General features: G+C 40.3%; 1 protein-coding gene across 1 annotated transcript in view; it reads right to left on the minus strand.

Annotated features, from left to right (window-relative positions):
- The window catches only part of POU2F1 (POU class 2 homeobox 1), a 215046-nt gene that overhangs the window by 145211 nt on the left and 56754 nt on the right, over positions 1-13081 (minus strand). The window contains exon 4 of the mRNA XM_053705861.1: positions 11392-11565. Within this exon, the coding sequence (XP_053561836.1) occupies positions 11392-11565 (174 nt within the window). The remainder of the gene's footprint in view (positions 1-11391; positions 11566-13081) is intronic.

The raw sequence follows: 13081 nt of genomic DNA on the forward strand, positions 1-13081 counted from the left end.
CAGCTTGAGGATCCTTTGACCTCGACCCGTACCTTGGGAGCTTAGCATTCTGACGAGATGCCATGAGATCCAACTCCGTCTGCCCCAAACTGAGAATCAAGCTGGAAAACACCTCTGGTTAAGTTCCCACTCCCCCGGATGAAAAAAAGTCTGTCTGCTCAGAAAAACAGCTTCCCAATTGTCCACTCATGGAATATGAATAGTTGTGAATCTCCAACCACTGAATAATCTTGGCTACCTCTGTCACGGCCAAGGAACTCCCTGATTGATGTAAGCCACTAACGTTATGTTGTCCGACTGAAACCTGATAAACTGGGTTGAAGCTAGCTGAGGCCAGGCTAGAAGAGCATTGAAAATTGCTCTCATTTCCAAAACATTTATTGGAAGAACCGACTCGTCCCGAGTCCATAATGAATCCCAGACACCACCCCAGCAAACTGGCATCCGCGGTTACAATCACCCAGGCAGGTCTGCGAAAGCAAGTTCCCTGAGAGAAGATCCTGAGACAACCACCATGGAAGAGAATCTCTGGACATCTGATCTAGAACAATCTTTGGAGATAGATCCGCATAATCCCCGTTCCAATGCATGAGCAAGCATAACTGCAGAGGTATGAGATGGAACCGAGCAAAAGAAATGATGTCCATGACTGAAACCATCAGACCAATAACCTCCATGCACTGAGCCACTGACGGCAGAGGAAGGGACTGAAGAGCAAGACACGTAGTGAAAATATTTGACTTTCTTGCTTCTGTCAGAAAAATGTTCATCTCTAGAGAATCTATTATGGTCCTACAAAATACCACTCTTGTAGCCGGAATTAAGGAACTTTTTCTTAAATTCACCTTCCAACCGTGGGAGCGCAGAAAAGACAACTCCGTGTGGGAGTTTGCTAGTTGAAAAGATGGAGCCTGAACTAGGTGGTTGTCCAGATAAGCCGCCACTGCAACACCCTTCAATTCAATTTTAAACGTCTCATGTCTGTTAGAGACATGGACACTGAATCTATCTAAATTGATCCTCCAACCATGTTTTCGAAGAAGCAACACTAGTTGATTTGTGTGAGATTCTGCAGAACGTAAAGACTGAGCTAGATATCGTCCAAATAAGGAAACACCGCAATACCCCGCTCTCTGATTACAGAGAGTAGGGCACAGAGAACCTTTGAAAAGATTTTTTGGAGCTGTCGCTAGGCCAAAAGGAAGAGCGACAAATTGGTAATGCTTGTCTAGAAAAGAGAATCTCAGAAACTGATAATGATCTGGATGAATCGGAATATGAAGATATGCATCCTGCAAGTCTATTGTGGACATATAATGTCCTTGCTGAACAAAAGGCAGAATAGTCCTTATAGTCACCATTTTGAAAGTTGGTACTCTTACATAACGATACAAAATTTTCAGATCCAGAACTGGTCTGAATGAATTTTCTCTCTTTGAGACAATGAATAGATTTGAATAAAACCCCAGACCCTGTTCCTGAAACGGAACTTGCATGATTACCCCTGAAGACTCCAGATCTGATACACACTTCAGGAAAGCCTGAGCCTTTACTGGATTTGCTGGGATGCGTGAGAGAAAATATCTTCTCACAGGAGGTCTTACTCTGAATCCTATTTGGTACCCCTGAGACAAAATACTCAGAATCCATTGATTTTGGACAGAATTTATCCAAACATCCTTGAAAAATCTTAATCTGCCCCCTACCAGCTGAGCTGGAATGAGGGCTGCACCTTCATGCGGACTTGGGGGCTGGCTTTGGTTTCTTAAAAGGCTTGGATTTATTCCAATTTGAAGGTTTCCAATTGGAAACAGATTCCTTGGGGGAAGGATTAGGTTTCTGTTCCTTATTTTGTCGAAAGGAACGAAAACGGTTAAAAGCTTTAGATTTACCCGTAAAATCTTTTATCCTGAGGCAAAAAAACTCCCTCCCCCCCCCCCCCAGTGACAGTTGAAATAATCGAATCCAACTGAGAACCAAATAACTTATTACCTTGGAAAGAAAGAGATAGCAATCTGGACTTAGAAGTCATGTCAGCATTCAAAGATTTAAGCCACAAAGCTCTATAGCTAAAGACATAGATTTAACATCAATTTTGACGATATAAAAAATGGCATCACAAATAAAAACATAATTTATGCTTACCTGATAAATTTATTTCTCTTGTAGTGTATCCAGTCCACGGATCATCCATTACTTGTGGGATATTCTCCTTTCCAACAGGAAGTTGCAAGAGGATCACCCACAGCAGAGCTGCTATATAGCTCCTCCCCTCACTGCCATATCCAGTCATGCGACCGAAACAAGACGAGAAAGGAGAAACCATAGGGTGCAGTGGTGACTGTAGTTTAATTAAAATTTAGACCTGCCTTAAAAGGACAGGGCAGGCCGTGGACTGGATACACTACAAGAGAAATACATTTATCAGGTAAGCATAAATTATGTTTTCTCTTGTTAAGTGAATCCAGTCCACGGATCATCCATTACTTGTGGGATACCAATACCAAAGCTAAAGTACACGGATGATGGGAGGGACAAGGCAGGAACTTAAATGGAAGGAACCACTGCCTGTAGAACCTCTCCCAAAAACAGCCTCCGAAGAAGCAAAAGTGTCAAATTTGTAAAATTTTGAAAAGGTGTGAAGCGAAGACCAAGTCGCAGCCTTGCAAATCTGTTCAACAGAGGCCTCATTTTTAAAGGCCCAGGTGGAAGCAACAGCTCTAGTAGAATGAGCTGTAATCCTTACAGGGGGCTGCTGTCCAGCAGTCTCATAGGCTAAGTGTATTATGCTCCGAAGCCAAAAGGAGAGAGAGGTTGTCGAAGCTTTTTGACGTCTCCTCTGTCCAGAGTAAACGACAAACAGGGCAGATGTTTGACGAAAATCTTTAGTAGCCTGTAAGTAAAACTTCAAGGCACGGACTACGTCCAGGTTATGCAAAAGACATTCCTTCTTTGAAGAAGGATTAGGACACAATGATGGAACAACAATCTCTTGATTGATATTCCTGTTAGAAACCACCTTAGGTAAAAACCCAGGTTTGGTACGCAGAACTACCTTGTCTGAATGAAAAATCAGATAAGGAGAATCACAATGTAAGGCAGATAACTCAGAGACTCTTCGAGCCGAGGAAATAGCCATCAAAAACAGAACTTTCCAAGATAAAAGTTTAATATCAATGGAATGAAGGGGTTCAAACGGAACTCCCTGAAGAACTTTAAGAACCAAGTTTAAGCTCCACGGGGGAGCAACAGTTTTAAACACAGGCTTAATCCTAACCAAAGCCTGACAAAATGCCTGGACATCTGGAACTTCTGCCAGACGCTTGTGCAAAAAAATAGACAGAGCAGAGATCTGTCCTTTTAAAGAACTAGCTGATAAGCCTTTGTCCAAACCCTCTTGGAGAAAGGACAATATCCTAGGAATCCTAACCTTACTCCATGAGTAACTCTTGGATTCACACCAATAAAGATATTTACGCCATATCTTATTGTAGATTTTCCTGGTAACAGGCTTCCGAGCCTGTATTAAGGTATCAATGACTGACTCGGAGAAGCCACGCCTTGATAGAATCAAGCGTTCAATCTCCATGCAGTCAGTCTCAGAGAAATTAGATTTGGATGATTGAAAGGACCTTGTATTAGAAGGTCCTGCCTCAGAGGCAGAGTCCATGGTGGAAGAGATGACATGTCCACTAGGTCTGCATACCAGGTCCTGCGTGGCCACGCAGGCGCTATCAGAATCACTGATGCTCTCTCCTGTTTGATTTTGGCAATCAGTCGAGGGAGCAGAGGAAACGGTGGAAACACATAGGCCAGGTTGAAGAACCAAGGAGCTGCTAGAGCATCTATCAGCGTTGCTCCCGGGTCCCTGGACCTGGATCCGTAACAAGGAAGCTTGGCGTTCTGGCGAGACGCCATGAGATCCAGTTCTGGTTTGCCCCAACGATGGACCAGTTGAGCAAACACCTCCGGATGGAGTTCCCACTCCCCCGGATGAAAAGTCTGACGACTTAGAAAATCCGCCTCCCAGTTCTCTACGCCTGGGATGTGGATCGCTGACAGGTGGCAAGAGTGAGACTCTGCCCAGCGAATTATCTTTGAGACTTCTAACATCGCTAGGGAACTCCTGGTTCCCCCTTGATGGTTGATGTAAGCCACAGTCGTGATGTTGTCCGACTGAAATCTGATGAACCTCAGTGTTGCTAACTGAGGCCAAGCTAGAAGAGCATTGAATATTTATTGGGAGGAGTTTCTCCTCCTGAGTCCACGATCCCTGAGCCTTCAGGGAGTTCCAGACTGCGCCCCAACCTAGAAGGCTGGCATCTGTTACAATCGTCCAATCTGGCCTGCGAAAGGTCATACCCTTGGACAGATGGACGGGAGAAAGCTACCAGAGAAGAGAATCTCTGGTCTCTTGATTCAGATTTAGTAGAGGGGACAAATCTGAGTAATCCCAATTCCACTGACTTAGCATGCATAATTGCAGCGGTCTGAGATGCAGGCGCGCAAATGGCACTATGTCCATTGCCGCTACCATTAAGCCGATTACTTCCATGCACTGAGCCACTGACGGGCATGGAATGAAATGAAGGACACGGCAAGCATTTAGAAGTTTTGATAACCTGGACTCCGTCAGGTAAATTTTCATCTCTACAGAATCTATAAGAGTCCCTAGGAAGGAGACTCTTGTGAGTGGTGATTGAGAACTCTTTTCCACGTTCACTTTCCACCCATGCGACCTCAGAAATGCCAGAACTATCCCTGTATGAGACTTGGCAATTTGAAAGCTTGACGCCTGTATCAGGATGTCGTCTAGATACGGAGCCACCGCTATGCCTCGCGGTCTTAGAACCACCAGAAGTGAGCCCAGAACCTTTGTAAAAATTCTCGGGGCAGTGGCCAACCCGAAGGGAAGAGCTACAAATTGGTAATGCCTGTCTAGAAAGGCAAACCTTAGGAACCGATGATGATCTTTGTGAATCGGTATGTGAAGGTAGGCATCCTTTAAGTCCACTGTGGTCATGTACTGACCCTCTTGGATCATGGGTAGGATGGTCCGAATAGTTTCCATTTTGAATGATGGAACTCTGAGGAATTTGTTTAAGATCTTTAGATCCAAGATTGGTCTGAAGGTTCCCTCTTTCTTGGGAACCACAAACAGATTTGAATAAAATCCCTGTCCTTGTTCCGTCCGCGGAACTGGATGGATCACTCCCATTACTAGGAGGTCTTGCACACAGCTTAGGAATGCCCCTTTCTTTATCTGGTTTGCTGATAACCTTGAAAGATGAAATCTCCCTTGTGGAGGAGAAGCTTTGAAGTCCAGAAGATATCCCTGAGATATGATCTCCAACGCCCAGGTATCCTGAACATCTCTTGCCCACGCCTGGGCGAAGAGAGAAAGTCTGCCCCCCACTAGATCCGTTTCCGGATAGGGGGCTGTTCCTTCATGCTGTCTTGGGGGCAGCAGCAGGCTTCCTGGCCTGCTTGCCCTTGTTCCAGGACTGGTTAGGTTTCCAGGCCTGTCTGGAATGAGCAACAGTTCCCTCTTGTTTTGAAGCGGAGGAAGTTGATGCTGCTCCTGCCTTGAAATTTCGAAAGGCACGAAAATTAGACTGTTTGGCCTTTGATTTGGCCCTGTCCTGAGGAAGGGTATGACCCTTGCCTCCAGTAATGTCAGCAATAATTTCCTTCAAGCCAGGCCCGAATAAGGTCTGCCCCTTGAAAGGAATGTTGAGTAATTTAGACTTTGAAGTCACGTCAGCTGAACATGATTTAAGCCATAGCGCCCTACGCACCTGGATGGCGAATCCGGAATTCTTAGCCGTTAGTTTAGTCAAATGAACAATGGCATCAGAAACAAATGAGTTAGCTAGCTTAAGCGTTCTAAGCTTGTCAAAAATTTCATTCAATGGAGCTGTCTGGATGGCCTCTTCCAGGGCCTCTAACCAGAATGCCGCCGCAGCAGTGACAGGCGCAATGCATGCAAGGGGCTGTAAAATAAAACCTTGTTGAATAAACATTTTCTTAAGGTAACCCTCCAATTTTTTATCCATTGGATCTGAAAAAGCACAACTGTCCTCAACCGGGATAGTGGTACGCTTTGCTAAAGTAGAAACTGCTCCCTCCACCTTAGGGACCGTCTGCCATAAGTCTTGTGTAGTGGCGTCTATTGGAAACATTTTTCTAAATATAGGAGGTGGGGAAAAGGGCACACCGGGTCTATCCCACTCCTTGCTAATAATTTCTGTAAGCCTTTTAGGTATAGGAAAAACGTCAGTACACACCGGCACCGCATAGTATCTATCCAGCCTACACAATTTCTCTGGAATTGCAACTGTGTTACAGTCATTCAGAGCAGCTAATACCTCCCCAAGCAATACACGGAGGTTCTCAAGCTTAAATTTAAAATTAGAAATCTCTGAATCAGGTTTCCCCGAGTCAGAGATGTCACCCACAGACTGAAGCTCTCCGTCCTCATGTTCTGCATACTGTGACGCAGTATCAGACATGGCTCTAACAGCATTTGCGCGCTCTGTATCTCTCCTAACCCCAGAGCTATCGCGCTTGCCTCTTAATTCAGGCAATCTAGATAATATTATTCATGATTGCAGCCTTGTCCTGCAAGGTAACCCATTTTTTAAACAGTCAACAACTGCCACAGCTCTACTGTGGCTTTTTACCTCCCTCAATACGACTTTTGAAGCCTTTTGAGCCCTTCAGAGAAGTCCTTGATCATGCAGGAAGAAGCTGGATGTCTGTGTCTGTAATTTTCGCTGTGCAAAAAAACGCCAAAATAGGCCCCTCCCACTCATATTACAACAGTGGGAAGCCTAAGGGAACTGTTTCTAGGCAAAATTCAAGCCAGCCATGTGGAAAAAACTAGGCCCCAATAAGTTTTATCACCAAACATATGTAAAAAACGATTAAACATGCCAGCAAACGTTTTAAAATACACTTTTATAAGAGTATGTATCTTTATTAATAAGCCTGATACCAGTCGCTATCACTGCATTTAAGGCTTTACTTACATTACTTCGGTATCAGCAGCATTTTCTAGCAAATTCCATCCCTAGAAAAATATTTTAACTGCACAAACCTTATTACAGGAAAACCTGCACGCTATTCCCCCTCTGAAGTTACCTCACTCCTCAGAATATGTGAGAACAGCAAAGGATCTTAGTTACTTCTGCTAAGATCATAGAAAACGCAGGCAGATTCTTCTTCTAAATACTGCCTGAGATAAAAAGTACACTCCGGTACCATTTAAAAATAACAAACTTTTGATTGAAGAAATAAACTAAGTATAAAACACCACAGTCCTCTTACGACCTCCATCTTAGTTGAGAGTTGCAAGAGAATGACTGGATATGGCAGTGAGGGGAGGAGCTATATAGCAGCTCTGCTGTGGGTGATCCTCTTGCAACTTCCTGTTGGGAAGGAGAATATCCCACAAGTAATGGATGATCCGTGGACTGGATACACTTAACAAGAGAAATGATAGGCATTTTGAAGCAAGCGAACAATGCTAGACAAATAAGAATCTAATTCTTGTTGCGCTAAATGTTCCAACCAAAAAGTTGATGCAGCTGCAACATCAGCCAAAGAAATTGCAGGCCTGAGAAGATGACCCGAATATAAATAGGCTTCCCTTAGAGAAGATTCAAGTTTTCTATCTAAAGGATCTTTAAAAGAAGTACTATCTTCCATAGGAATAGTAGTACGTTTAGCAAGAGTAGAGATAGCCCCATCAACTCCAATGTAACTGCTGGCAAAGGATACAATTTTTTAAACTTTGAAGAAGGAATAAAAAGTTCCAGGCCTATTCCATTCCTTAGAAATCATATCAGAAATAGCATCAAGAACTGGAAAAACCTCTGGAGTAACAACAGGAGATTTATAAACAGAGTTTAAACGTTTACTAGTTTTAATATCAAGAGGACTAGATTCCTCAATATCCAATGTAATCAACACTTCTTTTAACAAAGAACGAATATACTCCATTTTGAAATAAATAAGTAGATTTGTCAGTGTCAATATCTGAGGAAGGATCTTCTGAATCAAATAGATCCTCATCAGAGCAGGATAATTCAGTATGTTGTCGGTCATTTGAAATTTCATCAACTTTATGAGAAGTTTTAAAAGACCTTTTACGTTTATTAGAAGGCGGGATGGCAGACAAAGCCTTCTGAATATAATCAGCAATAAAATCTTTAAATTCACAGGTATATCTTGTACATTAGATGTTGAAGGAACAGGCACTGTACTATTACTGATGGACACATTATCTGCATGTAAAAGTTTAACATGACAACTATTACAAACCACAGCTGAAGATACAATCTCCACAAGTTTACAACAAATGCACTTAGCTTTGGTAGAACTGTCATCAGGCAGCAGGGTTCCAACAGTGATTTCTGAGACAGGATCAGAATGAGACATCTTGCAAAATAAAATGTAAGAGAAAAAACATATAAAGCAAAATTATCAATTTCCTTATATGGCAGTTTCAAGAAGGGGGAAAAATGCAAACAGTATAGCCCTCTGACATAGAAAAAAAGCAAGAGGCATATAGGAATGGGGTTTTAAATAATGAAATTATTTGGCACCAGGTATGATGCACAACGTAACAAATTTTTATTTATTTTTTTGGCGCTAACCCCATCCGGAAATGACAGACATTCGCATTATTGACGCAACCTTGTACAAGGAACTCAGCGTCAACTAAGACGCCGGAAATGACGAATTTGCGTCATCGGACGTACCTTCGTGCCAATAAACTATGGCATTTTGTGCCCTCGCAGGCCTAATTTTCCCCGCGAAATTGAAAGAAATAACCAGTCAATTTGAAAAAAAGACTAAACCCCAGGTAAGAAAAATATTTCCTAAATATTTTTTTTCCCCAAATATGAAACTGACAGTCTGCAAAATGAAATAGATAAACCTGACTCATGGCAAATATAAGTACAATACATATATTTAGAACTTTATATTAATGCATAAAGTGCCAAACCATAGCTGAGGGTGTCTTAAGTAATAAAAACATACTTACTGAAAGACACACATCCACATATAGCAGATAGCCAAACCAGTACTGAAACAGTTATCAGTAGAGGTAATGGAATATGAGTATATCGTCGATCTGAAAAGGGAGGTAGGAGATGAATCTCTACGACCGATAATAGAGAACCTATGAAATAGATCTCCTGTGAGGAAAACCATTGCATTCAATAGGCGATACTCCCTAGTCTCTTCACGTCCCTCTGACATTCACTGTACTCTGAGAGGAACCGGGCTTCAAAATGCTGAGAAGCGCATATCAACATAGAAATCTTAGCACAAACTTACTTCACCACCTCCATAGGAGGCAAAGTTTGTAAAACTGAATTGTGGGTGTGGTGAGGGGTGTATTTATAGGCATTTTGAGGTTTGGGAAACTTTGCCCCTCCTGGTAGGATTGTATATCCCATACGTCACTAGCTCATGGACTCTTGCCAATTACATGAAAGAAAAGTAAATTGGAAAGTTGTTTAAAATTGCATGCCCTATCTGAATCATGGACGTTTCTTTTTTACTAGACTGTCCCTTTAATGAATTCAAGTGTCCAGGTTTTTAAGATTATTCTTAGATACTGGGCACTAATTCTTAAATCACTAATTTCCTTTCAAAGGAATTTAAGTAAATTATAAAAATAGGAACCCCCCCACACACATTTTGATCTCCAAATTGTAGGTGTACTGGTGTCATACTGATGACGTTTTCCATTTCTTCAAAATTGCAGATTCTGGTAAGCACTGCCTAAGATATGCCACTAGGGACTGAAATTTCTGTATATGGTTTTAATTTTTCATTCTTGGCTCAGTCAGCTAAGTACCAGGCGAGAAGAATATATAGCAAATAGTGGATGTGAAGAGAACCCCCCCCCAATTATTTCTACATAGTGTAATACGTATTCTAAAAAGCTAATAATTTGACATCTAACTTGTATGGAGTAAGGAATGTTTTGGTAGTTTTCTATGGTGCTGCCTGACAAAGCTCAGATTATTTTTCATTTGCTATTCATTGTCTGGTAGGGTGCAATTTCCCCCTTGAGTAAGTACAAAAAGAGTCAGATATGAAAATGCCCTGCCTGTGGTTGAAAAGACAGCATGTCTTCTCTGGTATTGAAAACTATTCTTAATAAAACATCAAAAGTCTTCAGTTTGTAATACAGACTATTTCTGTACAGAAACTTGTGCCTAACAATTGGCCAAAAGCAGAAAATAGTTTACAAAGAGTTCATTCTTTCAAATTTTTGTAATAAGTTGCATGGAACGGGTATATTTATAAAAAGTCACCATGACAAAGAAAATGCCAAAACTCAATAACAAATTGAAAATGTTCAACTGCAAACAGGGATACTGAACATAAATTTGTGTGTGTGCAGCCCTCGGCTTCACAATAGCACCTGTTATAAGTGATCACGTGACCACTTTTGGGCTTCTAAGCTGAAGATAAAAAAGATTTACGAAAGTTTTTGCCACCTCTATTTACAGTACAAATCCCTAAATACAGAATTTAAAATATGCAAAGAAAAAAAAGAAAAAAAAAAAAGAAGATGATTGCCCACTGGCTGATAAAGAGAACTCACCAGGGCCTTGTAGATGGATAGTGGCATGACTATCAAGCATAAAAACTAGTTTTGTATTGCTGTTTTACATTTACGGCATTACTTTCAAGGCTTTAAATATAATAGATTGCATAACACATAGAATGTATATTAAATTAAAATATAAAATTAAATTACTGCCAATTTCGAGAGGGGCCTTAAACTCATTTACTTACCATTGACTTAAATGATGTAACTGGGTTTATTTTACACTATTTTTTATTAAACAACTATTACTTATCAAGGGTTATGTATAAACATTTTGCCACATGGTGGTGCTACACAAGCTGAAAAACGTCACTTTCAGAACATTGTGCATTACCTTAAGATTGCTAAAAACTAATCTGTATGCAAGCAGGCTTTAAACCGTGATGAATTGCTCAAGACATTTTATATATTTTTTAAAAAGTTAAGTTGTTTGACACACTTAAGACGTGTAATTAGGATTTAAAGGTTACATACTCCAGAGCTGCCTTTAAGTGTATTAACCTTTAAACTTCAAATGCTATGTTGTGAACAGTAGCCATGCAGGGAAGGAAACACTATGCAGTAGAACGGCATTGCTCCTGCTGAGTAAAATAGGGACGCTTTTAAACCACAGGGCAGGCAAGAAACTGCTGACTTATTGCATGATGTTCTCAAACAGATAAGGTAGTAGAGAGTTCATTCTGTTAAATGGAAGCCCTACCAGGATGGGGCACATTCCTAAACCCCTAATTTCTTTCTTCCCAACCACCAGTCACCTGAGTGAATCCAAGTTTGATTCGTCTTTGTTTAAATGTCTTGGCAAACTGCTCAAGCTCCTCAAGGTCACTAGGCTCCTCCAGACTAGGAGTGTCGATTCGCTTTGGTGTTGACTGGCTCTGTGGAAGTTGCTGTACAGGGGTCGCAGCTATTGTGCGTGTGGGGGTTGCTGGCTGTAAGATAATACAAAATTCTGTGACTTCTTAAACAAAACAAATTGGCTACAATTACTATATCAGACAAGCAAGCACAAAAGAACTAGGCAGAAAAACTTAAAAAAAGGTAGATACTAATTTATTTAATAGGAAAAAATAAAGCAAATGTGTTTATAAATAGGACTTAGTAAAGCACTATCAAACTGTCCATAATGCTTTACAACTGCTGCTAGAAATCAGATATAAAAAATAGAAAAATGTATATATACACACACATACATATATATATATATATATATATATATACATATATATATATATATATATATATATATATATATATATATATATATACATACATATACACACACACACACATATATATACATATACAAACACACATATATACATATACAAACACACATATATACATATACACACATATATATATACATATACATATACACACACACACACACACATATATACATACACACACACATATATACATACACACACATATATACATACACACACACATATATACATACACACACATATATACATACACACACATATATATACATATACACACACATATATACATATACACACACACACATATATACATATACACACACACACACACATATATATATATACATATACACGTTGATTGGAGTAGCCATGTTAGTCCAGAGATTTAGATATCAAAATAACAAGAGTATTGCATTGAGCAATGATACTTTTTTTATTGGACTAACTATACATTTATAAGATGACAAGCTTTCGGAAGAGTTCCTTCCTTTATCAAGTCTGAAGCAATACTAACCAATTCAATGGAATTTACAGATTGTATCTTAAAACACAGAATAGCTAAGAAGACAGTGCAGGGAGAGGAGGAGGTGTCGTAAAAATCATGAGGGGGGCTTAGGTAACAGGCAGACAGTGTCCAGTGTAGGAGAACAGACAGGGGAAATATATAGCTTTACATAGAGCATATACTGACATAAAGTTATATATCAACATTGAATCAATATCTATAGAGATGTGAAATTGTATATACAGGGGGAATACAAAAGTTAAGAAAAGACAAAAGTGTGGACATAGGCTTACCTGTGTACCTATGTATAAAGAATGTGGAATATACAATGTAATTGACTAAATGAAAGTACATTACAAAAAATTTTGATAATGTGTTAAGAATCCAGAGTCCACATTTAGTCCAGAATTAAACAGGTTGAAGTGCATTATCATTTTCATTTCAAAGGTTTTTCTTTCCATGGTGTTATTGAAGTTGCCTCTGAGAATTTTGATTTTGAGGTTTTGGATGGAGTGGTCAGGTTGGGTGAAATGGTGACCAACAGGGGTGCAGTATTTTGTTTCACAGTGGTTTTTGATTGAGTGTCTGTGTAAGTTCATTCGAAGGTGCAGTTTTTGGCTTGTTTCTCCAATATAGCATCCCATTTCACATGCAGTGCAATGTATCATGTATACCACATTTGCAGATATACATGAATATGCCCCTTTAATG

This window comes from Bombina bombina, chromosome 3 (genome assembly GCF_027579735.1).
Source record: "Bombina bombina isolate aBomBom1 chromosome 3, aBomBom1.pri, whole genome shotgun sequence".
In the NCBI taxonomy this organism is placed as follows: Eukaryota; Metazoa; Chordata; class Amphibia; order Anura; family Bombinatoridae; genus Bombina; species Bombina bombina.